Raw genomic sequence first — 27,335 nt, 5'->3', positions numbered from 1 at the left:
TGGGTGCTGCAGCCCGAGCCCTCCTCACTCCCTGCCCCAGGATGTTCTGCTGCCATTCAGCACTTGCTGAGGAGATGCTGAGCTCCATCAGCCCCAGCCCCAGAAATGCTTTAAGCCATGGGAGAAAGCCCAAAGGAGCAGCAGAGGCTGGATGAGGATCAGTCCTGCAGTGAGGAGGAAGCCCTGGCCAGCACAGGGTGCTTCTCTGCCCCCTGTTTTCACCCAAATTTGGGAGCTGTGACTCAAATGCTGCCCCCAAGGGTGGAAGAGGCTGTTGGAAGCCACAGAGAGGTCGTCTGGGGGATGTCACCCCTGCAAATTTGTCCCTTGCCAGGGTTTCAGCTGAGACCCCACTCGCCAGCTGCTGCTGTGTGCCACCAGCCCAGCCCCAGCTCCACTGTGCCACAGGCATTTGTTCCAAGTGGCCCTTTATTTCTGTGTACACATTGCAATTGGCAGTCCCAGACTCCCCTGAAGCTAATGAGTTAATTAACCACTTAATTAATGAGCTGGCTCACCTACCCAGCTCTTCCTATTCTTCCCACCCAAGGTGATTTTTACAGTTTTGAGTTCACTTTTTGTTTTCCAGCCATAATACCTCAACTCTCCAGAACTGAAAGCATAAAACAAAGCCTAACACCAGACCTGACACTAAACTTTACCCTAAATATTAATCTCACTCTAAGCATAATAACAACACTCGTGGTAACCTGAGGTCTCAGCCTAAACTTAGCCTAAAGCTATCACACCCATAAACCTCACACAATCCTAGCCCAAAACCTTCAATAACCCCAAAATGAACCATAACCCAAAACATAATCATAACCCATGTCCTAAATAAAAAAATACCCAAACCTTAACCCTTGCAAAGACGTAAATCTAACCATAACCAAAAAAACACCCTGAACTAACACCAACACCAACCTTATCCTGATTCATTACAAGAGCCTAATGCTAAACCCAGACCTAAACCAATCCCAAATCCTAAAATTAGCCCTAACCCTAATTTGGAATGTAAAAAAAAAACCATTAATCCCAACACTAACTATAACCCCAAGCCTTACATAACCCTAAAAATTATCCTTAAACAACCCTAAACCAAACCACTACATAAACAATCTGAAATCCTAACCCTATCCCAAACCCTAACCCTTCCCTAAACCTAATCCTAACCCTCATTTAACCCTAACTATAACCCTAATCCTTGCATAAATGTAACCCTAACCCCCTAACCCTAACCTCCCATGGGTTTCTCCTGTGCACGTGAAACCCTGGGGCTGTGTTCTTTCCTTTCCATGGAGACGAAATCTCATTCTCATCCAGGAGACCAAAATTTTTTTATTGCATCTCCAAATTTCAGTACCTCCAAGGCCTGCTCCCAGAAAAAAAAAAAAACAGATGGGTTTTGCTGGCCTTGACCTCCCCTGAGATGTCTCACCTGGAACACCAGGGCCATGAGATTTTATTCCTGTGGCAAAGAACTGCCACTGTCACCCAGAAGCTCTTGGCTGAAATTGGGATTCCAGCTCCAGAATTCAGCACATGCAAGGATTGCTCAGTGCTAGGACAGAGGAGTCTGGGTGGCCTTGTCCTCCTGTGGGCCTCCTCTCACCCCCACCTCGAGCACTGGGGTTTCATTATTTTCTTCCTGTGGAAAGAGCTGCCCTTCCCATCCAGAAGCCCATGGCAAAATTTGCATTGCACCTCCAAATCTGAGCATATCCAAGGATTTCTCCCAGAAAAAGCAGCTAGCAGAGACAGGCCTGGCTGGCTTTGGCCTCCCCTGGGCCAGCTCCCATCTGCACTGGGGTTACAGGATTTCTTTCTTGGGGAAAAAAAAACAACTCATTTTCTTTTTTTCAGAAACCATGACTTCTTACCTCTTTCTTCCCTGCCCTTGCCTTGTTTTTACTACCCTGCCATTGATTCTCCTTGCTTACCCATCGCTGGGCTTGCCTTCCTTCCTCTGCCCTGCTTTTCCTAAAAACTCTGGGCTTTCAGCCAATCTATTGCCTTGCCTTGCCATTCCTACTAAATCTTGCTTCTCCTTGTAATTCCTACAAAACCTTGCTTTTCCTTGCCATTCCTACCAAACCTTGATTTTCCTTGCCATCCCTACCAAACCTTGCTTCTCCTTGTAATTCCTACAAAACCTCGATTTTCCTGCCATTCCTACCAAACCTTGCTTTTCCTGCCATTCCTACCAAACCTTGCTTTTCCTTGCCATTCCTACCAAACCTTGCTTTTCCTTGCCATCCCTACCAAACCTTGCTTTTCCTGCCATTCCTACCAAACCTTGCTTTTCCTTGCCATTCCTACCAAACCTTGCTTTTCCTTGCCATTCCTACCAAACCTTGCTTTTCCTTGCCATTCCTTTCCACCCCCTACTTTGTCTTGCCTTGCCTACACATCTGGCTTTGTATGGGTGCCATTTTCACCCATCCCTCCCCTTTACCTGCCTGCTCTTTCCTCCCTCACCTTGCCTTGCCCTGCCTGCTCCTCCTGACTCTCCCTCCTTTCCTATCTCTCATTTCCTTGCCTTGCAAAGCCCCCCTGATCCTCCCTGCCCTGCCTACCCACTCCCTTCCTTTCTGCTGCCTTTCAAACCTTCACCAGCCTGCTCCTTTCTTCCCTTGCCTTTCAAAGCCTTGCCTTCTTCTTCTTCGCCTTGCCTTGCCTTTCTGACCCCTCTGTGTCCTCCTCTTGACTTTGACTGCTTTGTGTCCTTGCCTTGCTTTTCTGACCCCTCTGTGTCCTTGCCTTGCCTTGCCTGCCTATTCCTTGCATTTCATGGCCTTCTGTGCCCATTCCCTGCCTTGCCTTTCCTTTCTTACCCTTCTGTGTCCCTGCCTTGCCTTTCTGACCCCTCTCTGTCCTTGTCTTGCCTTTCTGACTGCTCTGTGTCCTTGACTGCCCGTCCCTTGCTTGGCATGACCTTGTGTGCCCATTCCCTGTCTTGCCTTTCCTTTCTTACCCTTCTGTGTCCTTGCCTTGCCTTTCTGACCCCTCTGTGCCCTTGCCTTGCTTTTCTGACCCCTCTGTGTCCTTGCCTTGCCTTTCTAACCCCTCTGTGTCCTTGCCTTGCTTTTCTAACCCCTCTGTGTCTTTGCCTTGCCTTTCTGACCCCTCTGTGCCCTTGCCTTTCCTTTCTGACCCCTCTGTGTCTTTGCCTTGCCTTTCTGACCCCTCTGTGCCCTTGCCTTGCCTTTCTGACCCCTCTATATTCTTGCCCTGCCTTTCTGACCCCTCTGTGTCCTTGCCTTGCCTGCCCATCCCTTGTGTATCCATTCCCTGACTTGCCTTGCCTGGCCCTTTCTCCCCTGGCCTCTCCTTGCCTCCCTGCCCCTGCCCGCCCTACCAGGGCAGGTAGAGCCCAGTAACAGCATTTTTATGGGATCAACCCCTGCATGTTTTCTATTTTGGAGGAGGGAATCCCATTTCTGCCTATAGTCCCTCTCTTCAGCAAAGAAACCAGATTTGATTGCACACATTGGGTGGTCCTTGGTGAATTTAATTGCTTTTCCTAGCAAGGAGCTCTATGGGCCAGACCTGTTGAAGTGTTATGGTGGGAATGCAATCTCCAGGCTGCTGAGTTTTCAGTCCTGGTACCTTTGGGTGTGTGAGCAGTGCCTGGTGCTTTCTATTTGCCTGTTGAAGTGTTATGGTGGGAATGTGAACTCCAGGCTGTTGAGCTCTTAGTCCTGGTAACTTCAGCGTGTGAGCAGAGTCTGGTGCTGTTCTGTTTGCATCCTGACTCTGTGAGGCTGCAGGGTTATGACAGGAGCCAGTGCTGAGAAGGAAAGGGAACACACCAGGGTGGTTCGATGGGTGCAGCTGAAGCTGGAGGCAGCAGGAGCTCTCTCTCTCTCTCTGCTGAGCACTTTTGTCAGCTCTGTTCTCACCGGATGTTTTCAAGTTTGTAGGCAGCCTCTGGGAGAGTGAAAAGACTTCTTAGAGCCCAGGAATTCACGCTGTGTCCCACCCTTTGGGTGTGCTGTAAATAAGAGTCTGTACTTGGAAGGGGAAGGGCAGTGAACACTGGCTGTCCTGACAAAGGTTATTTGGGAGCAGGGACACTTCCAGCTCTGCCCTCGGGCTGTTTCCGAGCTGATCTCGGTGCTTCTCCTCCTTTTGTGAGCCGGCAGCGCTCTCGTGTGGTTGTTCTGATGGGCTCTGACAGTGCCCAGTGTTGGGAAAATTAATCCACTAACACCCGAGGTTTATGTCTGAAAAGGAGACAGAGGAGCCCTTTTTGGCTTTATTCGAGTAAAGGGAGAGGCCATGGGGCATTCCCCTGGGATCTCTCCAATTTTTGGAGGATGCAGCCTCCTTGTTATCCCAATTTCCCAGCTGCATTTCCCTTCTCTCTTTCCCCATTGGCTGAGGTACTTGAGAGGTTCAGACTTCCCAAAACACCTGATAGCAGAGATTCCCCTCTCATGTTCAACCCTCCCTTTTAATCTTTAATTCTTATGGAATTTAAGGGTTTATTCGAATAAAGGGAGAGGCCATGGGGCATTCCCCTGGGATCTCTCCAATTTTTGGAGGATGTAGCCTCGTTTTTATCCCAATTTCCCAGCCACATTTCCCTTCTCTCTTTCGCCATTGGCTGAGGTACTTGAGAGGTTCAGACTTCCCAAAACACCTGATCCCAAAGATTCCCCTCTAATGTTCCTCCCTTTTCATTTTTAATTCTTATGGAATTTAAGAGTTTTTCTTCCTCGTTATTTCTTTCATCTCTCAATGTCTAATTTCATTTATCAGCAAACCTAAAGTTTATTTGTAAAAGCAGATATCTTTTTTCATTCATCAATCAGTGGAATCCTTCCCACTGTTTCTTTTATCTTCCAGTGCTGGTTTCACCAACCACAGCTGGTTTGGAAAGACAAATCTGCCATTCCTCTCACCAGGAAAAACCCAAGGTTTTTTCTGTCCCAGCACAGTTCCATGCGCCTTCAGGCATTTTCAGTCTCATGGAGTCCTGTTACAAAACACAGAACATTCAACAGCTGGTCCCACACAAAATGTTCTAGAGGGAAGAGGCAGTGCTGGAATTCACTTTTCTTCAAAAAGCCCAAAAAACCAACTTGCAAAATAAGGAAACACTCTGAGTCCAGCTCAAAATTCCCCCATTTCTGGGGGTAGCACAGAGCCAAGCTGCAAACTTCTCCTGCTCTCAAATCAGCGGTGTCAGGACTGAAAGTTTTCACTGACCTTCCCCTTCTAAGTACAAACTCACATCACACCCAAAGGGCAACAGGAATTAATTTGTTTTAAGACATTTTTTCACTCTCACAGAGCCTCTCTACAAAGTTGAGGTGAAGCTGCTGGTTCCTCTCTGGACTCAAAAAAACAATGTCAATGTCTAGTCAGCTTTGATGCTGACTAGAGGGCTTTAGGCATCCTAGTGGAAGCTCTGAGCTGTAAAAAAAAGGCTTTGGACCCTCCAAAAGGGGCTTTGGGTCTTCAAACTGGGTCTGTGAGAACTAAAAATGGGCTTTTGGAAATGAAAATGTCACCCTGATTTTTTAAGATTTTCTAAGTCTTCCAATGTTTACATTTTTGTAACGAGCTTTCTCACACACTTTCTGCAAATAACTCATTGTTTTGCATTCTTTTATGGAGGAGGAGAAATCTGATGGGCTGTTGGTTTGTCCAGTGTCATTGGAGAGGTGGCACTGTCACCCTCCAATCCACTGTCACTTTTGGAAATCTTTAAATGTTGGAGTCAGAAAATGAAATTCCCTTTTTTCACCTTGAGAGCAGTGGTGTGTGCCCATCATGTTGTTTTGTGTCCTATAGTGACAGCCTTGAAGTGAGGTTTGTGCCCTCAAAGGATGCTTCCCTGCCACAACCAAATGCTCTTCCTCCAAAAAGGGATTTTTAGGGGCTTAAAAGCCTGGAAGAAGCTGGGAAGAGTGGAACAGAAACCCCCAGCACTCCAAGTGTGCCAACTGAAACCACGACCAGGCTCATTTGCAGCCCTCAGCAAATTGAGGCCTCTGGCTGCTGGAGCTCCTGGAGGAGGCAGGAGCTCTGCTGACAGACAGACAGACAGACAGACAGCATCTGCTCCAGTGACTTCCAGCTGTGAGAAGTGCCTGGGCTGTGAAACCAGGGGGTTCTGTGGCCTCATGTCACAAAGAGGCAGAGATATGGCACTGGCCCAGCAATTGTGATCTCACCTGCCCAGAGTTTGGCATCCTGAGGAGAGAGCCACTGAAAGCTGCCTGGGCTGAGCTGGCCTTCAGGATATCTGGGCTCCTTCCACTGTGGACCTGCCTTTTTCCAAAAAAATCTTCATCCTTGACAACAGCCACAAGCACCACCAAAGCTTTTTTTGATAGCTGAAGGTGCTTTGTGGGTCATGTTTGGGGTTTCTAAATAAGTTTGTTGAGCTGCAGTTGTTTCCTTTCCCTTCAAGTGATGGGATTGGTGCTGAGCTGATCTTTTTGGAGGAGATCTTCCTGGAGCTTTGTCTTCCAAAGGTTTCCCCTCTGTTCCCAAGAGGAGCGATGACTGCAAAGTGGAACAGCTCCTGTGAGTCCTGGAAATACAAGATTCCAAAGGGAAAGGAAGGCCCAGAAATCAGAGTGGGTTTGATGGATTTTTGGCAGACTACACAGGGGAACAGAGAGTTTTCCAAAAGTGCTTCCCTACCAGTAGATGTCAGCAGGGTTTTAGGCTTTCCCTGATGTTTCTGAGTTGGTGACTGGAGCTGTTGTCCTTGGTGCTCCTGCAGACAACTCAACATTTGAATATGGTTCTAAGGAACAACTTGAAAATTGTCTCACCTCTTTTCAAATGTTGTTTCCCTGCAGGCAGTGCTGAGGGAATGGCTCTGCCACAAAGGATTTTACCCCCAGAGAAGATTTCCATGGACTGGCAGCAGAGACAGAGACCTGGAGCAGGACTCTTCAACCTGGGCAATACTTGCTACATCAATGTCATCCTGCAGTGCCTGACATACACTCCCCCTCTGGCCAACTACCTGCTCTCTTGCCAGCACAGCCAGTCCTGTGAGTGCTTCTAGGAACATCTCCTTGTAAATCTCTTGGGCACATCCCAAGGATTCCCAGAACCTGGAATCAGGTTTAGGAGAACAGCAGCCCTTCTTTGTCAGCCCCATGAGTTTATGTCCTCTGAGCATCAGCTAAAAGATGCTTGTCCTATCAAGGGGCTTCACCTTCAGCAGAACACCTCTTTCTAGCCCAAAGTTTCTACCCCTGCAAGTTGAACTCTCTTGGCTTATTGCACAGAATCTTTCTGCACAGAAACATTTCTGTGAGTGCTTCTAGGAACATCTCCTTGTAAATCTCTTGGGCACATCCCGAGGATTCCCAGAACCTGGAATCAGGTTTAGGAGAACAGCAGCCCTTCTTTGTCAGCCCCATGAGCTTATGTCCTTTGAGCATCATCTAAAAGATGCTTGTCCTATCAAGGTGCACCTCTTTCTAGCCCCAGGTTTCTACCCCTGCAAGTTGAACTCACTTGCCTTATTGCACAGAACATTTCTGCACAGAAACATTTATGTTTTCTTTGGACTCAGATGTCCTGGGCTTGTCGGGACACTGGCAGCTGGGGGAGTAAAGAAGTGGAGACTGTTCTTAGAACTTCAAGATCTCCATTAGGAAGCTTCTGTCCCTCCCTTCCTTGCTCCCTCCCCTGTTCAGGCCAGCAGCAAGGCTTCTGTATGATGTGCACCATGGAAGCACACGTCAGGAAGGTCCTGTGCTCCTCAGCCACCGCCATCCTGCCTGGAGCTGTCCTCAGGGACCTCAAATGTAAGTTGTTTCGGGCACTCCAAGAGGTTTTCTTCTTTGTCTTCCCTCCTTCTAGGGGAGAGCTAGTAAATTCTTTCTCAGTCATAGGGGAAGAGTTTGAGTATGGCAGGCAGGAGAACGCCTACGAGTTCTTGCGCTGCACGCTCGATGCCATGCACAGAGCTTGTCTGAGCTGCCAGTAAGCACCAGCAAACTGCAAGTTTCAGTTTTCCCAGCCCCACTGGACTCCTTGATGTGCTCCCATCAAGGAAAACTGATGTCCAGACCTTTCAGTGCCAAACCCTCAGAGGATGTGACTCTGCCTTGCCATTTATTTCCAGCTTGGATGTCTCTTCACAAGAAACGACCGTTGTGCATCAAATATTTGGGGGCTTCATGAAATCTAGAGGTAGTTTTCCACAACTGCTGCTTTATTTGGCTTGTCTGTGCCCTTCTGTCCACCTTTGACAAGCAGCTGGTGCTGTGATAGCTGGTGTAGGAAACCCCACGAGAACAGACAATTAATTTCACTCAGAATTTTGATTTTCCTTCCAGTCACGTGCTTGAGTTGCCAAGCAGTTGTCGATTCCTACAAGGCCTTCCTGGATGTCTCTTTGGATATCAGAGTAAGAGGTTTGCAACTGAGCTTCAAGACATCCCAAGGCCCCTGTAGCTTTCCAGAACCAAAGCATTTGTCTTAAAAACCTACACTAAGAGCACAAGGGAGCTTGGTGGTGAGTGGGAAGGGGGAAGCACAGAGTCCTCAGTGTCCTGCAGAGGCCATGGCACTGCTCTCCCCATGGTGCTGCTTTGGGCAGGACCAGCAATCATTAACCCCCCTGCACCCTTGGCATATTCTCCCACTCCTTCCCTCTGCCCTCCCTCAACACTCACCTGGCTCCCAGGCTCGCAGGCAGGATCAGTTTTCACTGCTGATCCCCCTGTGTCACAGACATCTTTTATGGAAAATCCTTTCCTTAGGATTTTTCCTCCTGAGAAGCTGAGAGGCCTCAGGAACAAAATGTAACCAATGGTTATCTGCTGCTGTGGAATGCAACAGGTGCAGCTGGGATTGGGCTCATGTGGTTGTTTCTAATCAATGGCCAATCACAGCCCAGCTGGCTCGGACTCTGTACGAGACACAAGCCTTTGTTATCATTCCTTCTTTTTCTATTCTTAGCCAGCCTTCTGATGAAATCCTTCCTTCTATTCCTTTAGTATAGTTTTAATATAATATATATCATAAAATAATAAATCAGCCTTGTGAAACATGGAGTCAGATCCTCCTCTCTTCCCTCATCCTCAGACCCTGTGAACACAGTCACACCCCTGCCTGCCTTTGGTAGCTGAACTGAGTGGTGCCAACACAGAGGGGACACTGGGAGCCCCTGGGACATGAGGGAAATGTTCATTGTCACACCCTTAGTCCTCCTCAGCATCAGCTGCCTCAGTCTTCTTGTCGTGGCAAGTGTTTGGGTGAGAGAATTTCCTGCAGCTCCTCTCTCCCTCCTCCAGGCAGCCTCGTCCCTCACCACAGTTCTGGAGGACTGTGTGACAGCCAAGCAGCTGGATCAGACAGAGTGCTTCAGATGTAGCAAGTAAGATGATTCCACATGCCACAAAAACACCAGGTCCTGCATGAGGGGCTGCATGGCACTGAACTCATCTTCTCAAGGAGGTTGAATGCACAATAACAAGGCACAACTTTTTTAATATGCCTCTGAATAACCTTAAAACAGCACAAGGATGTGTGAGACAGGGGAAAGGCTGCCTGGCCTTCTTGGGGGAGATGGGGTGCGTTTCAGCACTTGGTTTGTGCTTGGTTTCAAGGTGTAAGAAGCAAGCTGCTGCCTCCAAGAAGGTCACAGTCCATCGTGCACCCCGAGTCCTCACGCTGTGCCTGGAAAGGGCTGACCAGTGGACTGGCACAAAGATCAGCAAGGTGTGCAAGCAAGTGGAGTGCAAACTTTCTCTTTCCAAAGCAGAGGATTCCCCAAAACTCTGCCACAAGATGCTCACATTGGAATTCTTGTGCTCCCTTCTGGGCAGAGGAGAATTCCCATGAAAAGACAAGGCTGGACTCTGTTCTCAGCCAAAGCACCTCTGCCAGAGCAGTTTGCTGCCACCCAAGCCATTACAAGCTGAGGGATATTTACTGTGGTAGCTGAGGATCGTGTCTGAGCCCTCTTGGTCTCTCTGCAGTTTGTGGAGTATCCTGAGTACCTGGACCTTCGGCCATACATGTCAGACCCAGCTGGAGAACCCCTCCTCTGCTCCCTTTATGCCATCGTGGTCCACAGTGGGGACACCTGTCTTGAAGGACACTTCTTGTGCTATGCAAAGGTAAAGAGCAACTCCCCTCCTGTGTGTTGGGAAAGACAAACCTCCCCAGCAGAGTTACTGGCAGCCAAGGTTTGGGGGGAGAAGGTCTCCTTTGGGGCTTGACTGGATTTGTGTACTCCTGGTTTGGCAGTTTTCTGCCTTTGGTGCTGTGGAGATGTGGATGTGACAGTCTGGTCAGAGAGAGAGAAAGCTAGATAAGCTTTCCCATGAGTTGCTCTGGGAGGCTTTAGGGAGCTGGAGAGAAATAATGATAATCAAATGGAAACCACCCACAGGTGCTGTTTGTAATAAGCTGTTTTCCTCATAAGGTTGTTTACCAAAAAGGTGGTTTCTTAATTAGCCATAGTCACAGTGTTTTGATTAAAGGACCAATCAGGTCCTCCTGAAGCTAACTAGAGTACAAAAAGGAATGGGTTCCTGATAAAATTGTTATTAGCTTTCTGAAAAAGCATGGGGTATGTCACTGTTATCTGTAGATCCTTTTGTCTGTGCCATTTGTGACCCAGACAAACCCTGCAGTTCTCCCCAGAGCTGGGTGCCTTTCCTTGCAGGCCAGCAATGGGCTGTGGTACAAGATGGATGATGAGTCTGTGGATAATTGTGACATCCACACAGTTCTAGGGCAGCAAGCCTACTTGCTGTTTTATGCCAGGTAAGAACCAGGATCGTGTGGCCAGAAAACATTTCCTTATCCTGAATTAGCTGTTTGTCCTCTCATCCTCCTGGGTGTTTCTGCCATAGGGGACAATTCCTTCCTGCACCCTTCAATGCTGTCACTCCTATGCTATCCCACTCCAGTCTTCCTCTTTCCCTGCTGGGATTTAGGGTGAAAACATTTCCTTATCCTGAATTAGCTGTTTGTCCTCTCATCCTCCTAAGTGTTTGTGCCACAGGGGACAATTCCTTCCTGCACCCTTCAGTGCTGTCACTTCTGAACTATCCCACTCCAGTCCTCCTCTTTCCCTGCTGGGGTTTAGGGTGAAAACATTTCCTTATCCTGAATTAGCTGTTTGTCTCCTCATCCTCCTGAGTGTTTCTGCCACAGGAGACAATTCCTTCCTGCACCCTTCAATGCTATCACTTCTGAACTATCCCACTCCAGTCCTCCTTTTCCCTGCTGGGGTTTAGGGTGCTGCCCTGTGCAAACTCTATTGTCTTCTCTTTGAAGATGACTCCTGTAGAGAAGAGGACTTAAAGGGAGCCCCTGGGAAAGATGGGGAGAGACTCCTTGGCAGGGAGTGTAGTGATGGGGCAAGAGGAAATGATTTTAAAGTGAAAGAGGCAAGATTTAGTTTAGATATTAGGCAGAAATTCTTCCCTGTGAGGCTGGTGAGGCCCTGGCACAGGTGCCCAGAGCAGCTGTGGCTGCCCCTGGATCCCTGGAAGTGTCCAAAGCCAGGATGGACAGGGCTTGGAGCAGCCTGGGATAGTGTAAAGTGTCCCTGCCCATGGCATGGGGGTTGGAATGAGATTTCTTTCATCCAAATTCCAGGATTCTGTGAAGTGGAGGCCATAGGGGGTAAAAAGATGAGGACTCACTCTGACAGTGGCAGACATGGTGGGAGGACTTTAATTAAACTCACCACTGGTGACCTCGGTGAAATCTCTCTGTTGCTCCAAGAAAATGACTGAGTCCCAGAGGAACCTACAAGGAATGCCTGAAGCAGAGATAACTCTTTTCTCCTCCAGGTGCTCGGATTCGAAGATGAGAGAAACGACAGCTTCCTCACCAGCACCAGCACATGCCCATTCCATGCTGGGCCAGGGAGGTTCTCCAGCACCACAGGCTGTGTCTGGCAGGATTAAAGTGATGCACAGCCAGAGGAACCATGCCAGGGAGAGAGCCAGGAGCAGATCCCCACAGTGGGGCAGTGATCTCTGCAGCTGGATCATGAGCGGCACCAACGGTGGCAATTTAACAGGGAGGAGGAGGAAGAGAAGCAGTCCTTTAGGCCTGGACCATGCTCCCAGGAGTGCCACAGCTGCAGGGCTCTCTGACAGGATCTGCCAGGAGGTGCCTGCACCAAGCCTTGCTTGGGTGCAAGCCTTGCCAGTAGAGAGGGAGCTGGGCAGGTCCTCCTCATGGCAGGACTACAGCCTCTGGAGCCAGGTTGTGGAGATCACAAACTCTTACCTGTCAGTGTGGAGCTCTGAGCATCCCAGAGGTGCATGTCAGACAAGCACAGCCTGGATGCTGCAGCAGCACAGCATCTGAAGGGAACAAAGTCCCACCTGTTTGGAACCAACAGGCAGAAAAGCCAAAGCCAGAATTAAAAGCCCTTGTTGGCCTGTGGAGGACCAGATCTAAGCATGTTTTGTCTCAAACATTCTGATTATTACAATAGGAAAGGTCATTGGAGAAGACTGAGGCAAATTCCTGCTCTGCTTTGACACTCATGCTCACTTCCCAGAAGAGCTGGCTGTGCATGCATGAAGAAAACAGCACAAAACATTTAGTCAGTGTCAGAGGTAGGCACCAAGTTAACTATAAAAGGAAGCCAATTGACACCCCTGGCTCTTTTTCCTCTTTCTCTCTGGCTTTTTTTGTCTTGCAATGCCTGCTCCAGACCATCCACAGTAGAACCAACATGGGATCTATGGACTGGTGATGAGCTTTGTTCTCTCTCTCCCTTTTCTGCCTTTATTACCTCCTCCCTTGCTTTGTCTGGGCAAAGCATGGCAATGATTCTACCCCGTGCTCCACACTGAGGTTTGTTGTGGGAGCTGGTGGAAGTGTGTTGGGGCTTGTTAGCCAGCACTTCTGAGGAGCTGAGAAATCATTAAAGTGTTCTATACAAAACTAAGGGCTTGTCAGCCACCACTCGTGGAAGCCTAATGTAGAAATTAAGGGTTTGTTAGCCAACATCTTTTAGGCCTAAATATTTGGCTGGTTGCCAGAGTGATGGCAAGAATAAAACATAAAGAATTCCCTGACACATCATCTTGTGTTTTTATTGAGCCTGATGACAATTTCCAGTGACCATCATGCCTCTGACTGCTGGGCTGTGACATGGTATGAATAATTTACAGGGTGTTTCCTTCTTTGTAGGTTTTGAGGCAGCTGCTGGAAATGCCCACAGTGTGATGTTTGTGTGATGGGATTTTGGGAGCTGTGTGCTTGCATGTGCCCATCCAGCAATTTGAAACATGGAGTTTAAGTCCCTGGAAGGGACGTGGGCTGGATGTGACAGCAGGGGCTGAAAAGGGCTGAGGGCAGGCCCTGAGGGGGCTGCCCAGTGACACCATGACAGGTATGGAGCCAGGAACAAACAGCACCTCCCAAGGGTCAGGGCTGGTCCTCCTTAATGTCTTTCCTAACTGGATGCTGGGGCAGAGAGGACGCTCAGCAAGCTGGCAGAGGACACCAGGAGCGGTGCTTGGGTCAGGGGACTCGTGCCACCACAGAGGGGACAAGGGCAGATTGTCAGCCTGGAGGAGGGAGGAGCAGGTGATGGGACTTGTGCAACACCAGAGAGGAAGAAGAGGAGTGCAGGAAGTACCAAAAGTGTCTCTAGTAGGGAGCAGCTTGCACAAAGAGCACCAGCAGACTGCCCTGATGTGGCCAGAAAGGGAAGAGATGAGAATCTTGACTCCATGTTTCAGAAGGCTGATTTGTTATTTTATGATATATATTATAGTGAAAGAAAATGATATATTAAAACTGTACTAAAAGAACAGAAGAAAGGATTTCATCAGAAGGCTTGAAAGGAATAGTGTGACTGTGTTCACAGGGGTCTTAGGTTGAGGGAAGAGATGAGGATCTGACTCCATGGTTCAGAAGGCTTGATTTATTATTTTATGATATATATTACATTAAAAGTATACTAAAGGAATAGAAGAAAGGATTTCATCAGGACGCTGGCTAAGAATAGAATAAGAAGGAATGATAACAAAAGTTGTGTGTAGGACAGTCTGAGCCAGCTGGGCTGTGATTGGCCATTAATTAAAAACAACTAATGTGGGCTAATCAAAGATGCACCTGTTGCATTCCACAGCAGCAGATAATCACTGTTTACGTTTTGTTCTTGAAGCTTCTCAGGAAGAAAAATCCTAAGGAAAGGAATTTTCATAAAAGATGTCTGTGACAGAATAGAAAGGAATGGAATGATAATAAAATCTTGTGAGTGACCAGAGGGTCTGAGCCAGCTGGGCTGTGATTGGCCATTAATGAGAAACAACCACATGAGCCCAATCCCAGATGCATCTGTTGCATCCCACAGCAGCAGATAACCATTGGTTACATTTTGTTCCTGAGGCCTCTCAGCTTCTCAGGAGGAAAGATCCTAAGGAAAGGATTTTCCATAAAAGGTGTCAGTGACACCCTGACTCTGTGAGTGCTGCCCCCAGTAAGGGACCCCTCAGACACTGCAGAAACCTGCCCAGCCCTGCCAGCTGCTCCCTGCCCACTCTGAGGCTGGCACACGAGGGACAGGAGTCCCTTCAGGAGTTCCCTGCTCCTCCAGGCCTGTTGTCACCCCCAACAGCTCCTCCTCCAGCCCACAGGGACAGCCTGCTGCTCTGCTTTCAAGATGACTTTCTTGAAGAACATCCATCCTTCCTGGACACCTTCTGTTTTTAAGGGCTGCTTCCCAAGGAAGTTTGCAAATCAGCTTCTTGAAAAGGTCAAAGTCTGCCCTCCAGAAGTTTTGTTGGTGCCTCTCCTGGTTTCACCAATTACTGAGAATTCTGTTATTTCATGATCATCAACCTGGAGGTTATGAAACAGTAAACTTGCCTTCAGGACCAAACCTGTCTGAGGTAGCACTTTAATTTCTGTAGAGTGTGACCAAGCAAGAAAGAACAGGGGTTTGCTTGTTGGGTTTTTTTTGTTTGTTTGTTTGGGTTTTTTTAGCTGGGAAAAGAGCCAAATTGCCTGAAAAGAAGGCTTTGGAGAGGAAAAGCCTTGCTTGGAACTCACAAAAAGAGAAGTTGTGAGCTGAAACATTCTTTGGATACTAAAAATGAGACTTTGTAGCCTAAAAGGAGCCTGATTAGGAAGCCAGAACTAAGAGCTTCAGAAGGAAACATGGGGTTTAGGACCATCCCAATGTGGATTTGTAGCCTAGGCAGGATTTCTGTCCAATAAATGAGGGTTTGGATCCAAAAGATGAAACTCTGTGCCCTAAAAAAAGCAACAGCTAATATAAGAGAGATTGGGAGCCCAAAAATTAGGATTTTGGCCCCAAAATAGAGGCTTTAGGCATGAAAAAAATTAATAGGTGAGATGCTACAAATGACCTTGTGGACCCTGCAATGGAGGTGAACCTCTCTTGCCCCAAGAAGTGAAGCTTTGGGGTTCACGCAGTCCAGTGGATTAGAGGGGTTCAGGCAGTCCAGTGGAACCTTTGAGTGGTAAAAGAGGGTTTTAGACCCTGCAAAACAAGGTTTGGGTCTTAAAAAATGGCTTGGCTGAAAATTCAGCTTTGAAAACACTTTGAACCCTGAAGTTAGGTTTTGTACCCTCAGAGGATGCTTTGTTCCCACAGTTTAAAGCTTTGCCCCTGAGAAGAGATTTGGGGCCCCTGGAGCCTCTCTTTCCCTCTGCCCCTGGAGTCCCTCCCTGCCTTCTCCCTCTCACTGTGGGGGCAGCAGCCCTGCACCCCACATCCCCGGGGTGTTCTGGTCCCCTTAAGGGCCCCTGGCCAGCACTGGCCCCGTGCCCTGACCCTGACAGGCGTTCCCAGCTGCTGCACCATGGAGGAGAGGTGAGTGCATGGGATCCCTGGGGCTTCCCCTGCTGCTGGCACCCCTGAGCCCTCTGCTCAGAGAGGGCTCACCCTGAACACCCTGAACCCTCTGTTCAGAGAGGGCTCACCCTGAACACCCTGAACCCTCTGCTCAGAGAGAGCTCACCCTGAACACCCTGAACCCTCTGCTCAGAGAGAGCTCACCCTGAACACCCTGAGCTCTCTGCTCAGAGAGGGCTCACCCTGAACCCTCTGCTCAGAGAGGGCTCACCCTGAACACCCTGAGCCCTCTGCTCAGAGAGGGCTCACCCTGGATCCTCTGCTCAGAGAGGGCTCACCCTGGCACCCCCTGTTCAGAGAGGGCACCCCCTGAACACCCTGGCACCCCCTGAGCCCTCTGTTCCCCCAGGGTGCCCCCTGAAAACCCTGGCACCCCCTGAACACCCCCTGAGCCCTCTGTTCCCTCTGGGTACACCATGGCACCCCCTGGCACCCCTGAGCCCTCTGTTCCCTCCAGGTTCCCCCTGAACACCCTGGCACCCCCTGGCACCCCCTGAGCCCTATGTTCAGAAAAGGCACCCCCTGGCACCCCTGAGCCCTCTGTTCCCCAGGGTGCCCCCTGAACACCCTGGCACCCCCTGAGCCCTCTGTCCCCCCAGGGTGCCCTCGGTGGAGGCCTACGAGGCAGCCATGGTGCTGAGCGGGGTCGGGGATGCCCTGGGCTATCGGGGGGCCCGCTGGGAGTACTGCACCTCGGGCCCCCAGATCCACGCCGAGCTGGCTGAGCTGGGGGGGCTGGCAGCCATCAGCCTGGAGCCCCCCGAGTGGCCCGTCAGCGATGACACCGTGCTGCACCTCGCCACCGCCGAGGGGCTGGCCACAGGTGGGGGACACCATGACCGAGAGGGAGGGGTTCATGGGGTTGGGGTGCCCGTTGTGCCCCAGGCTGGCACTGGAGGGGGTGTCCTTGTATATCCCCTGAGGAGTGGGGGGTCTCTGTTGTGTTCCTTGGGCTGTGTGGTTGGTGTCTGGGTGTCCCCTTACAGCCTGGGATGTGTCAGGGAGGTCCCCATGATATCCCTGGCTCAATTGGAGGATTGCTGGGATTGTCCAGTTCTGTGGGGGCCTTTGGGGCATCTTTATTACACTTTCCCCCACTTTTTAGGGGTTTTCAGGAGGCTTGGGGGGATGTGTATCCTTGTTTCCTCTAGATGGGGGTGGCATGGGGACTGTGAGTGTGTCTATGTGGTTTTCCTCATTTATGTGCCCTTTCCTCCTATATTGGGTGCTGGAGATGGGGACGTTTCCCCCTCCCACTTTGGGAACCTCTCTCAGTCTGCAGTGCTCAGGAAGATTCCCCATTTCCCCACTAAACTCATCCTGCTTCCCCTCCAGTTTTGGAGGCTCTGTGGGGCAGTGTTCCCTTTCCCCACATTTTTGGGGATCTTATTCCCCCCTTTCATATTTGGGGGGTTCATGGGGCCTCTCCCTGCCAGCCTGGGTAACCTGGGTGGGTTCCTCACTCCCACCCTGCACAGGCCTGGAGGGGGAGCCCCTCCTGCAGGAGCTGGCTCGCCGCTACGTGGCCGCCATGGGGGACATGGAGGGACGCAAGCCCGGACCCAGCAGCATCCTAGGTGAGCAGGGCCCAAGGAGCCAGGGAGGGGCAGGGGGGCTCAGGGAGCCTCACACCCCCGTGTCCCCCTCCCCAGGCACCTCCCAGCTGCGGCCGGGGGAACCCCAGGGCTTCCGCATCCCCTTCAACCCCCGCGGCACCGGCTGTGGGGCTGCCATGCGCAGCCTGGCCATCGGCCTCAGGTGGGCACAGGGACACCTGGGGACACTGGGGACACTCAGGGACAAGGATGTGGGTGTCAAAACTGGGGCGTGGGGACAGGGATGTGGGGGTGTCAGAATGAGTGGAAGGGTGAACACAGGGAGGGACACGGGATGGGGATAAAGGGGTGTCAGAACTGGGGGAGTGGGGACGTGAGGATGTTTGGGGTTGGGGAAATGGGGGTGTCAGAGCTGGAGGGAAGGGGATGTGAAGGGATGGGAGTAGGGTAAGAGGGACATGAGGATGTCAGAGGGAGAGGAGTGGGGTGGATGACATGGATGGGGTTGGTGGAGCTGGAGAGGACAAGGTCCAGGGCTTGGGGACGTGTGGTGCTGGAGCTGGGAGGCTGGGGACGGAGAACATGGGGATAGCAATAGGGAAGGGGGACACAGGTCACAGAGCAGGTAAGAGTGGGATGTGGAAGTGATGGGGCTGGGAGAATGGGCACAGCAGGGACAAAGGTTGGTGGTATGGGAATGGGGACATTCCTGGAGGTACAGGAGCAGGGGTGTGGGGACTGGTCTGATGCCAGTGCAGGTACCCACATGCCTCAGAGCTGCCAACTCTGATCCGGGTGAGCATCGAGAGCGGGCGCATGACCCACCACCACCCCACTGGTGAGTGCCAGCCTGGCAGGGGAGGGCAGGAGGGGACAGCAGAACCCCCCTGAAACTCCTGTCCCCACAGGCTACCTTGGAGCACTGACCGTGGCCCTCTTTGGGGCACTGGGGGCTCGGGGTGAACCCCCAGAGCACTGGGGGGCTGAGCTGCTGCGGGTCCTGCCCCTGGCACGGGCCTACGTGGAGGGCACCGGGGTGGCTGTGGAGGACAATGCTGCTGCCTGGCCATTCTTTGGAGAGGCGTGGCACCGGTGAGCAGGCACTGGGAGGGTTCTGGGGGGACACCGGGAGCACAGGGAGGGCTGGGGAGGAGACTGAAAAGGGCTCAGGGATCCATTCATGCCACTGGTGCCAGCCAGGCTCTCTGATGGTCCTGGCAAGGCATCGCAGCAGTGTCACTGGTGCCACTGCTGACCCTGACTGATGCCCAGTCTGTCCCTGCTGCACCCAGTGTCCCAAGGTGCCATCCTTGGGGGCAGTGACCTCTGTGTCCCTGGGGCTCCTGGGGCATTTCGTGTTCTTGGTGGTACTGGTATCCAGTGCCTCGCCACCCCCCAGGTTTCCTGGTTGTCCCCAGTGTCCCCACAGCTATCTGGGGTCACAGGGGCTGCTGAAAAGCCACAGCCCAGTGACCCCCAGCGTCACTGCTTACCCCATTGCCTGTGACAGCAGTGTCCCCGGTGAGCTCGATGTCCCCATGTCTCTGCAGGTACCTGGAGTCCCGCGGGCTCCTGGCAGGCGGTGGCCCTCCGCGGGTGCCATCGCTGCCGTCCCCAGCCGAGCGGGACACAGAGTACCTGGGCTGGGCGCTGGACGCCTGGCCGGGGCGCAGCGGCCACGACGCGCCCATGGTGGCGCTGGAGGCGCTGCTGGCAGCGGGGGACAGCTGGGAGGAGCTGTGTGCCAGGGCGGTGCTGCACGGCGGCGACAGCGACTCCACGGGCACCATCGCTGCGGGCTGCTGGGGGCTGCTGCGGGGGCTGGCGGCCGTGCCCCCGGGGCTGCACCGCCGCCTCGAGTACCGCGGGCGGCTCAGCGAGGCTGCCCGGAGGCTGCACACGCTGGCCTGGGGGGCACGGCTGTGAGAAATGAAACCCGGGAGATGAGAGCGCTTTTTCACAGTAGTAATTGCTACTTGATGTTAATGACGTTGATAGGGTCTTAATTTGAAGTGTCGGTCTGTTGGTAAATATTGAGTGTTAGAGTTCTAGGACTTGCCTTTAGCTGCCGCTGTTAAGTGTTACTGGTTTACCCTGGATTTGTAGCTCTCCCTGTCATACTCTGTATTTGTAGCCCTTTCTGTCTCACCCCGGATTTGTATCTATTCCCGTCGGGAACCACTTCCCCTGCTCCCAGGAGGACTTGCACCCGGACTGAATTTAAATGAGAGCCTGTGGGAACTGTATGAACCCTCTCAAAACAACAAACCAGCACATAAACTATGACTTTAACCCAGCAAAACCACACTAAATCGCCCACCCTTGACCAGAGCCGGATTCTGTCCTGCCACCAGACCTTCAGAGTACTCAGCTTGGAGGATACCTCTAAACTATGAGCCAACATCGTCTTCCTAAGGACTTTTGTGAGGATGGAAGCCCCAGCTCTCCCAAAAGATAAAGTTGCACTCATCCTTGTCCTCAGTGTCGTCCTGTGGGAGCAGTGGCGGTGTGTGCAACTCCTTGGGTTGTCCACCCAGAGCTGTCTTTAATAAAGGCCTTTTTAAAGGAGCTGCTCTCCTGGCCCTATTTATCTGTGACCACCACTGTGGAGCCTTCATGTTCACCTTTAATCTGATGCCCAGGCCCTGGGGAAATGACTTCTTTTTCCCACAGAAAATAGCCTCTATTTGCAGCCACTCGCCATTGCCAACAGGGCAGTGGCAGCTAGAAATTGGATTTTCAGAAATTCTAAACTTTGCTGGATTTCTCCAAAACTAAAGCTTTAATAATCTGAGTTTAAGACTCCTCTGTCCCTGCAAGGCCCTTCAGGGTGTGCTGGGGTGCGAGGAAAGCCCCAGGGTGACCACCAGCTCTTCGTGCTGCCCAGGTGGAGAGCTCAGAACTTGCCCAGGGAGCCTCAGTCACCCCCAGAGTAAAAAACATCTCCCGAATCACTCTGGGTCTGGATTTGTGCCCTGTGCCTCTCGTCCTGCCTCTGCCTGTGCTTCAGGTCCAGAGGGTTACTCTTCAGATTCAGCCCCAAGCTTTTCAAACCTTTATTTACATAATGCAATCCTTAAAAGTAAGGAAATCAGCACCGGTGCTTTGGTGATTTTAAATCACCAAATAATCCATTTAAGGTCCAAACCGGCATTTTCATGCTACAAAACCACATTTATACATTCCAAGATTTATGTTTTTAAACTTTCAAAGAGTCATTTAGAGGGCCCAGAGGGTCATTTTGAAGGCCCCAATTTTGACCTGGGGTGCTCACAATGCCCTCAGTGTCACCCACTGCACAGACACACCCACAGACAATGTTCTGCCTGAGAAAGGCTGCTGGAAGTCCCAGGGGCAGTTTTGGGGTGTGCTGAGGAGTGCTGTATTTGCTCTCCTCCCCAATATTTTATGGGGGCCAACCTCCTGAAACATTCTGGGGCAGATCTGGAGCCTTGGGGCTGCCCCTTCCAACCATTTCAGGGGGAAAGTCTGCAATTTGGGGGGCGATCCTCCCAAACATTGGGGCCCTCTAGTGGAGTCCTGCGGCCTCTAGGGGCATCCCCCAGCTTCTCACTGGTTAATAAAAACAGGTTCGAGGTGCAGTTGCTCCACAACTTGTCGGTGCCCTCCTGCACTACCTGGGGTTCTGTGCTGCCCCATACCCAGCCCAGACCTCCTGCCCCAGGCCCAGTGACCCGCCCCGTTCCGTATCTCCCGTCAGAGCGGACCGCGGCCATGATTAATGGGGGGTAGGTCCCTCAGGGACCATGAGAAGGGGCGGGGCCTATACAGGCAGGCGTGGCTCCACCTCTGCCCCAAAATGAGCGACAGCTCCAATAACCAATAGCGCAGCGGAAGCAGGAGGCGGGCTTTGCCTGACAACCAATAGCAGCGGGAGGCTGGCGGGCAGGGCGGAGCGGCTAACGGCATTGCGATGACGGACAGCGCCAACAGCCAATGAGCGGCGGAGAGTGGTGCGACCAGCCAATTAGGAGGCAGGGCGTGGCGCGGCCAGCCAATGAGGTGTGGCGGTGCGGCGGAGCGGGGCGCGGCCAGGCGCGGAGGATCGCGGCGGGCGGTGAGGCTCCCCCGATGCGGCACGGCTGCTCCCGGTACCTGTGGGCTGAGCGGCACCGCGGGCCCGGCCACCCCCAGCTCCCCTCCCTCGGTACCCCCCGAACAGCCCCGCCACGCCCTGGGATCCCCGCAGGCAGCAGGTCCAAACCCATGGCTCTCCCTTTGTTCCGCTGTGTTCTCTCCACCCCTTCGCGCTGCGCCCGCCCCCAGCCGAGCCCAAGTCAACAAAAGCCCCGAGGTCCGCTCTGCTCACCGCTCGTGGGGCTGTGGGCTCCCCTTCTCACCCTGTCCGTTCCCCGTAATTCTGCTCCCGCCCGGCCCTCACCAGCCCGGACCCCACCCCAGCTCAGCTGTCCCAAGCCCTCCAGCCGGGCTCCCCTTTCCCCTCTGTGCTGCTGGGGTGCCCCGTGTGCTGCTGGGGTGCCCCTGCATGCCAAGGGTGCCCCGGTGTGCTAAGGGTTCCCTGTGCCCGCAGAGCCTCCGGCGCCATGGCGGAGCCGCGGTACCTGCAGGCCGAGTGCGCTTTCCGGCCCGGGGCACACACGGTGCGGGTGACCCAGACCCGCAGCACCTTGAGGGTGGAGGTGGAGGCTCACGGCACCAGCGACCTATGGAGGGGCGAGTTCGATGCCGCCTGTGAGTGCTGGAGGGAGCCTGGGCGATGAGGGGATCTCCCACGGATGCCACTGACCAAATATCCTCTGCTCCTCGCAGTCATCGAGGACCTGACCCGCAAAACGGGGAATTTCAAGCAGTTTGGCATTTTCTGCAGCATGCTGGAGTCGGCACTGACACAGGTGTGGCCGTGCTGCTCCCCTACACGGCATTTTGGGGGTACCTGGGGTGGGGTGTGTGTCCCACCGAGCCCTCCTGCTTTTCAAACTTCCTGCAGAGCAGCGACTCCGTCAGCCTGGAGCTGCTCACCTTCACCGACCTGGAGACCCTGCATAGCCGGAAAGTGGGGGCAGTCACCCGGCCTTCCCCTTCCACCTCTTCACCCCTCAACAGCAAGCGCTACCTCATCCTGGTCTACTCTGTGGAGTTCGACAGGTGACAGGGGACACCAGGCAGGGGTCACGGTGAAGTGACTCCAGCCTCACCTCGCGCTCTCCTCCAGGATCCATTACCCGCTGCCGCTGCCCTACGCGGGCCGGCCGGACCTCGTGGCGCTGGTGCGGGAGCTGCAGGAGCAGCTGGGGCAGCTCCGGGCGCGGCGCCTGGAGGAGACCCAGCACTTGCGGGATGCGTGAGTGGGGCCAGGGCACCCGGAAGGGTTTGGGGGTTCCTGTCTCTCAGGGTGAGGAGGGAACCCCCAGAGCACCCCCTGGCATTCCCCCCAGGCTGTGGCAGGCACTGGAGGAGAAGCGGGCAGCAGAGAGCCGGCACCAGCGCGAGTACCGGCAGCTGGCGGCAGAGGTGGGCTGGGAGGGTGGGAGCTGCTCTGGGGAGGGACAGGGGCTGCCAGATGCACAGTGAGCCTTTTTTGTCCCCCTCGAAGCTGGCCCAGGCAAAGGCGTCAGAGCAGAAGCTGCAGCTGCGGGTGAAGAACTTGACAGCTGAACTGGCCTCCTGCAGGAGGGGGTGAGGCCGGGGTGCACTCTGCAGGATGACCCTCAGGACTGTGGGGTGTCCCCCTGTCCCCCTCTGATGGTGCTGGTCCTCTTGGCAGCCGCCAGAAATCTGCCAGCCCAGCCCCACGCGCCCAGGAGCGACGCTCAGCATCCCTGGAGAGCCACAGGAGCAGCCGAGGCCACCCCTCGCCAAAGTCCTTGTCACCTGCAGGTGTGGGACACTTGGGGACACACCCAGGAGTGGAGACAGGACACAGCTCACCCCCTCCTCACCCTGAACCCCTCCTCTGCCTCCCCCTGCCAGGCTCCCGCCCACCACGCTTCGACCCCACTGCCTTTGTCAGGGCCCGGCAGCGCCGGCAGAAGGAGGCTGAGCTCAGAAAGTAAGCGGTGCTGACAGCTCCCCACATCCCTCCCTGGTTCTTGGGGGCTCTCCTCCCTGCTTCAGCCCCACGTTCCCCCTTACCACCATCTCCCTTGGGTGCAGCCAGCGGCGTGGAGTGGCTTCTGGCAGCAGCAGCCCGGCCAGGAGCCACAGGCGCAGCTCGTCTGGTGAGTGGGGAACAGGAGGAGAGTTGGGGGTGCACCCACTGCAGGCTGGGGCTCCTTCCTCAACTTCCCCCCATCCCCATTTCTCCCTGCAGCTGAAAGCTCCCGGAGCTGGCGCCAGGGAGGGAGCCCTGTCAGCAAAGCCCCCGAGCCCACGCCCTGCAGGTAATGCTGGGGTTGGGCAGGATGCTTGGGCATCCCTTCTAGCACCCTTTAACCCCCCTCCTTGGGCAGGGACAGGAGAGTGACCCGTACACGGAGACCCCTGAGCACCTCACTCTGCAACAGCCCCTGTATGGTGAGTGGCTGCCCCTTTGGGGTTCCCCCACCCCTCCATCCCAAAGCAGGGTGACCAGGAGGTCCATGGTCACCCCAACCTCCCCCCCAGGCACCTCGCCCTGCTGCCAGCCACAAGCTGCCAATGTGCAGGACTGCTGGCAAGCGTCCTGGTAAAGGTGAGGCCCCATCTGAGCCCCTAGATATTTGAGGGACACCCCAAGCCAGATATTTTTAATCCTTTTTTCCTGCACTGCCTCCCCAGAGAACCGCTCCAAGGAGGCCTCGGCTGAGCTGGCTGAGATTGATGCCCGGCTGCAGGCTCTGCAGGAGTACATGGACAGCCTCAACACCCACATGTGACCCCTCCAGGGACACACAGCCTCTCCCTGTGTCCTCTGGCGTTTTGGTACAAGTGTCCCCCCAAATAAACCCTTGTTTGGCCCCACAGTGTGTCCTTCTTGGGATGGGGTGAGGGCAGTGTCCCCTGGGAGGGACACAGTGTTTGGGCTGAGGGCACCAGGGACTTCACAAGAGGGTGACAGTACCAGTGCTTGGGGACATGTGGGATACAGCCCAGGCCACCAATCTTGTCCCCTGGGCTACCAGTGAATCAAAGGCCACTGCAATGTGACACCAGCACCCGTGTCACCCTCCTCTGTGCCCACTCCTGCAACACTACTGTCCTCACAGTGCTGGCCAAGCTCCTCACTATGGCTCTGACACCACCACGGCTTTATTCAGTTCCATGTCACATAAAACAGTGGCACTTGGGGACAACGGTGACGAGCCAGCACCAGGCTGCAGTTCAGGGATGGTGGCAGCTGGCCAGGAGACCAGCAGTGAAGATGTCACCAGATCATGCAGGTCCTGGGGCACCAGGCTGATGCCCTCTGTGCCAAAGCCACTCTTTGGTGTCACCATAGTGCACTGGTGCTGATGCCACCGTGGTGAGGAGGTCTTCAGGGTCAGCATGGGATGCTGCAAACACGACTCACAACTCCACCCTCGGCAGGATGCTGCACTGATGATCCTGTCGGTGATGACCCCGCCGTGGCAGATGCGGTACTGGCGATGCCGAGGACAGCAGCGCTGCTGGCAGCTGCCCGTGGATATCTGCCAGGTGTCGGTGCCGCCGCTGGTGCCACTCATTGAGGATGCTGAAGGCGGTGCCCCGGCGGCGCCGCTCAGAGCTGCCCGCGGATGTCGGGCAGGAGGTGACACGCTGTGACGATGTCGATGGTGTCAGCCACAGCCCGCAGATCGCGGCGGGCCAGGCGCAGGCAGTGCGCGGCCGCAGCTGCGGTCACCTGCGCCCGGCCCAGGGCTCCGCCGAGCCCGCCCAGGCTGCGGGCGGCGCTGCCGTAGCTGTGCCGGAGGGCGCTGCCCACCGCGCCCCGCAGCCGCCCCGTCCCCTCCCGCAGCCGCTGCTGCAGCAGCGAGGGGCCGCCCCCCCACACGGCCGCCGGCTCCTCCGCCAGCACCGGCGGCGTCTTCGGCCTCTGCTCCTGCTCCTCCTCCTCCTCCTCGTCCGTCTCGGAGGCTTCGCCCGGCACCTTCAGCCCGGCCCCGAGGGCCTCCCCGCCCGTCTCCACCAGCAGCTCCGGCTCCGAGTCGCTCTCCGAGGCTTCGCCCGGCACCACCCGGGGAGGGCGGGGGGCGGCCATGGCCTGGAGGGGACACGGGCGCGTCAGGGGCGGCACCGAGGGGAGCGGGGCGCCCCGGGCTCGTCCCTGCGGACCGGTGCCAATCCCCTGTGCCCAGACCCCCCTAACCCGCGCGGCTTTCCCAGCCATCCCCGGGGCTCCCGCGGCCCCCACCGGGGTCCCCTGGATCCCACAGCCCGGCAGTGACCCCACAGCACGATCCCCTCGATCCCATGGCAGTGACCCCACTTCCCCACAGCGGGGTCCCCCTCGATCCCATCCATCACATCCCTACACCGGGGTCCTATCGATCCCACATCCCCACAGTGACCCCACATCTCCACAGCACGGTCCCACATCCCCGGCAGTAACCCCAGAGCCCCATAGCAGGGTCCCACATCCCCAGAGCGGGGTACCCTGGATCCCACAGTCCCGGCAGTGACCCCACATCCCCACAGCGGGGCCCCCTCGATCCCATATTCCCACAGCAGGATCCCACGGCCCCACAGTGACCCCACACCGGGGTCCCCTGGATCCCACAGCCCCACAGTGACCCCACATCCCCACAGCGGAGTCCCACGGCCCCACAGTGACCCCACATCCCCACAGCGGGGCCCCCTCGATCCCATATTCCCACAGCAGGATCCCACGGCCCCACAGTGACCCCACACCCCCATGCACGGCCCCATACCCCCGCAGTGACCCCAGGGCCCCGTCCCGCTCCCACCTCCTGCCCGCAGCGCCGCCGGTCACATGACGCGCTGCCCACGTGACCGCACCCGGAAGCGGCGGCTCCAGCAGGCCCAGGAACACAAACAAGGGTGGAATAAAGAGAGAAAAACAGCAAGGATGGGACTAATTAACCTAAATCTGTAACTGCACAATTAAATCAAATAAACTAATGGACTAGAACTTATAAAAATGAGAGACACCGTGATCGGTTGCGCATTTTGTGACCATTTTGGTTCGTCTTGGGTGCAGCCCTGGCTGGGCTCTGGTGCTGCCCAAGGTGCATCCATGGAGGAGATCCTTTGAATAAATCCCTGCTTTATTCTGGAACTCTGTCCAGCCTCTGTTCTAGGGCAGCCTTCTCAAGGCATTACCGTCTAGAACAATTTTAAATATCCTTGTTCCTCTGGCGTTCCCAGCAGCGCTCTGAAGGTGGCAGTGCGCAACACATTTCTCGGGTGTTTCTGAAACTCAGATTTCTGTGCTTTTGAAGATTTGGGTGTTTGGGTTAATGCAGTCACTGCATATCTGTATTTTCCCAGATGACTCTGACAGTTTTCCTTTACAATTTTTCATTATATTAATGGACATGATAGCATTTTATCTTTACAGTCTTACACACTGTGGGCTATATTGTTCTTTCAATTGACTTTTTCCTTCCTTTTTTTACTTTTCTTGTGACTTTATTGTAGCTCATTTGGAAACAAATCACTTGGAACTCGTATAAATCCTCTATCTCTACTGTGTGCTTTTTTTTATTTATTTTTAATGTTTCAACTTTCCAGGAAAGATGTTTCCAGAGCCCTGACTGAATTAAACAAACAACACATCATGTTCCATAAAAGGAACAAACTGGCTCAGCTGCTGATAGGGAACTGCTCATTTGTTTATTAAAAGCTGATGCTTTAAAAGTAAGAGAAGATAGCTGGGGCTTTAGGAATGATGAAAAATTGGATTTCCTCTCTCTTGCTGCAGGTGGCCTGGCACGACTCAATGTTTTTACATTTGCTTACAGAAACTGAGGTACATTACAGCACACTGTGACCATTTTGCATTGAAAAACGTATTTATTTCTGTC

The 27,335-nt window shown here is 53.8% G+C and overlaps 3 protein-coding genes and 1 long non-coding RNA gene across 8 annotated transcripts in view; 2 read left to right on the top strand and 2 right to left on the bottom strand.

The window, feature by feature from the left end:
- The window catches only part of LOC139602682 (uncharacterized), a 34,049-nt gene extending 15,030 nt beyond the window's left edge, over positions 1-19,019 (bottom strand). Inside the window, exon 1 of the long non-coding RNA XR_011683396.1 lies at positions 18,903-19,019. This is a non-coding gene — a long non-coding RNA (uncharacterized lncRNA). The remainder of the gene's footprint in view (positions 1-18,902) is intronic.
- On the top strand, positions 15,679-19,977 carry LOC139602681 (ADP-ribosylhydrolase ARH1-like). Its single transcript, XM_071452712.1, has 7 exons — positions 15,679-15,811; positions 16,453-16,676; positions 17,332-17,430; positions 17,506-17,611; positions 18,168-18,247; positions 18,318-18,501; positions 18,960-19,977. The coding sequence occupies exons 1-7, from the start codon at positions 15,801-15,803 to the stop codon at positions 19,333-19,335; spliced, it is 1,080 nt and encodes a 359-aa protein (XP_071308813.1). The 5' UTR covers positions 15,679-15,800; the 3' UTR covers positions 19,336-19,977.
- Positions 19,978-21,344: 1,367 nt separating this feature from the next.
- Positions 21,345-24,330, top strand: CCDC61 (coiled-coil domain containing 61). Of its 4 annotated transcripts, none has more exons than XM_071452673.1 (14): positions 21,345-21,521; positions 21,962-22,122; positions 22,201-22,283; positions 22,379-22,536; positions 22,604-22,732; positions 22,827-22,902; positions 22,985-23,067; positions 23,156-23,268; positions 23,362-23,440; positions 23,545-23,609; positions 23,702-23,771; positions 23,841-23,904; positions 23,995-24,061; positions 24,148-24,330. In XM_071452673.1, exons 1-14 carry the CDS (start codon positions 21,367-21,369, stop codon positions 24,243-24,245), a joined length of 1,401 nt encoding a protein of 466 aa, XP_071308774.1. In that variant the 5' UTR covers positions 21,345-21,366; the 3' UTR covers positions 24,246-24,330. The 4 variants fall into 4 exon arrangements, with proteins under 4 accessions (XP_071308774.1, XP_071308775.1, XP_071308776.1 ...); XM_071452674.1 differs by having other exon boundaries at positions 21,444-21,487; XM_071452675.1 differs by having other exon boundaries at positions 21,516-21,626.
- Positions 24,331-24,600: 270 nt separating this feature from the next.
- BLOC1S3 (biogenesis of lysosomal organelles complex 1 subunit 3) lies at positions 24,601-26,412 on the bottom strand. 2 transcript variants are annotated; one of them, XM_071452679.1, is made up of 2 exons: positions 26,256-26,412; positions 24,601-25,552 (listed from the first exon to the last, which is right to left on the bottom strand). In XM_071452679.1, the coding sequence occupies exon 2, from the start codon at positions 25,547-25,549 to the stop codon at positions 25,070-25,072; it is 480 nt and encodes a 159-aa protein (XP_071308780.1). In that variant the 5' UTR covers positions 25,550-25,552; positions 26,256-26,412; the 3' UTR covers positions 24,601-25,069. The 2 variants fall into 2 exon arrangements, with proteins under 2 accessions (XP_071308780.1, XP_071308781.1); XM_071452680.1 differs by having other exon boundaries at positions 26,220-26,297.
- Positions 26,413-27,335: the final 923 nt, after the last annotated feature.

The sequence above is a fragment of the Agelaius tricolor genome, unplaced genomic scaffold, assembly GCF_023055355.1.
Source record: "Agelaius tricolor isolate 1412-34295 unplaced genomic scaffold, bAgeTri1.0.p SCAF_35, whole genome shotgun sequence".
Lineage (NCBI taxonomy): Eukaryota > Metazoa > Chordata > Aves > Passeriformes > Icteridae > Agelaius > Agelaius tricolor.
Note: the sequence above shows the minus strand (reverse complement) of the source record. Positions and strands in the feature narration are given on the sequence as shown.